At 36.6% G+C, this 1,873-nt stretch overlaps 1 protein-coding gene across 1 annotated transcript; it reads right to left on the bottom strand.

The window, feature by feature from the left end:
• Window positions 1-263: 263 nt before the first annotated feature.
• LOC113712818 (putative germin-like protein 2-1) lies at window positions 264-1,663 on the bottom strand. Its single transcript, XM_027236413.2, has 2 exons — window positions 1,498-1,663; window positions 264-943 (listed from the first exon to the last, which is right to left on the bottom strand). Exons 1-2 carry the CDS (start codon window positions 1,616-1,618, stop codon window positions 390-392), a joined length of 675 nt encoding a protein of 224 aa, XP_027092214.1. The 5' UTR covers window positions 1,619-1,663; the 3' UTR covers window positions 264-389.
• Between the last annotated feature and the right edge of the window lie 210 nt (window positions 1,664-1,873).

Genomic DNA, 1,873 nt, shown 5'->3' with positions numbered 1-1,873 from the left:
GCGAGTTATTTGATGCCAATTCATTTACGTTTCTCAAATTTTAATAATTCAGTCCTCTACTCGACAACGTTGGAATGAAGTCTAATCAATAAAACTCAGCAAGGTCATTATTTTCTAACGCTGTCACCTTCAATTTGTGTACTAACCATTTTATTTTGAGCTTGGACAAGCCACGTGGCGTTTGGTAATTCAACATAACTCCTTTTTTCTTCCTTGTTGACTTGTATATGCAAAAATTACTTGATCTAAAAGGACAGATTAAGTAATTAACAAAAATCACTTTATTCTCATACATATAATAAAGTAGTATTACAAATTAATCATTGCAATGCCCTGTGCATACATAGCACAAGAGTCATGCTGGTAGAAATTTAGAACAAATCCATGGATCATTTCAAAAACTGTGCCTCAAGTAAGTCAATGACTTTCTTGTCGACTTGGAATGCCTTGGCGAGAACATCTGCAGAAATGAGAGGATCTGATCCAAAGACTGCATTTGCAATAGTAATGACTCCTGGATTTTGGCTGCCAAAACCAGCAAATGCAACAGCATTCGTCTTCCCAACATTAAATTGGAAGTGAATCAGACCTTCAGGGAACACAAAAACATCTCCTGGATTCAACGTTTTCGTAAAGAGTTGATTTTTCATGTTATTTGGTGGATTTGAAGTGACAAACCCAACATTAAGAACGCCCTCTAACACGAATAGGACCTCGGTTGCACGAGGATGAGTATGGGGTGGGTTTAAGCCATAAGGAGCGAAATCGAGACGAGCTAGGGAAACTCCCAAAGTGTTGAGCCCAGCTAGATTGTTGACGTTCACAGCAGTAACATTAGAACCTTGTCGATTTGCTGTATTTCGAGGTATGTTCAGTCCCTGAAAGAAAAAATCGTTGGCGTTCACAACCTTTGGGTCCTTACAAATCTTTCCGTTCACAAACACTGCATTAAAAAAACTAGCCGTTAATAATGTAATAATGAGACAAGACAAACCCACATTGAATTTTGCATGTCTTATTAGGTATCATGCACGATGTTGTGAAAATAATAATACTCCATCCGTCCCACTTTGATAGTTCTGGTTCTTTTTTCACACAGTTTAATAAAAAGTAGTTAACTTTGTTGGAACAATTAATTTAGGTAGCTATTTTCCTAAAATACCCTCACATTAATTAGAGTACAACTTTATGAGAACTTGAATTGATGGTAAAAAAAGAATCAACTCTCATTAAATGGAGTAGGTTTATAGTAACAACAACTTACATTGAATAAGGGTATTTTAGGAAAATTAAAATACAACTACATTCTTCAATTGGAAAGTAGATTACAATTTGGGACAGACGAAAAAGAAAAACAGGACTATCAAAGTGGGACGGGGGGAGTAATAATAATGAAGAGAGAACTCACAGGTTAAAGCAAACATGATAGGATACGAAAATTGTGCTTAGAAAAAGAAAAATGTTTTGCAACATGTTCTGATAGGTATAAGGAATTACCAGCAGTTTTGGGATCATTGATTGCAACACAAAAATCCTGCAAAGGGCTCGGATCAGAAGCGATAGCAAGGGATGAAAGTAGTGCCATTGTGGCTATGGTTATCAGGAATGGAGTTCCCATGGTAGTTGTGGATGAGATCTAGTATTTCTTACACTAACTCTTTGGTTGATGGTTTGAGGGATTTGGGCAAAGATTTGAAGGTATATATATAGGCATGTTTCAATTGACTAAGTCACCAAGTTTTTCACTATTACATGAAGAAAATCAGATTCCTTGACAACTAGGCCATCATGTTAGGTTGGTGACTTTTTAAAATTGCAAGTTAGTCAGCAAGAGCGAACTTTCCCCAACAACTAGGCACATGCATTTAGCTGC

This window comes from Coffea arabica, chromosome 10e (genome assembly GCF_036785885.1).
Source record: "Coffea arabica cultivar ET-39 chromosome 10e, Coffea Arabica ET-39 HiFi, whole genome shotgun sequence".
Classification (NCBI taxonomy): domain Eukaryota; kingdom Viridiplantae; phylum Streptophyta; class Magnoliopsida; order Gentianales; family Rubiaceae; genus Coffea; species Coffea arabica.
This window is presented reverse-complemented; position numbering and strand designations above follow the sequence as displayed.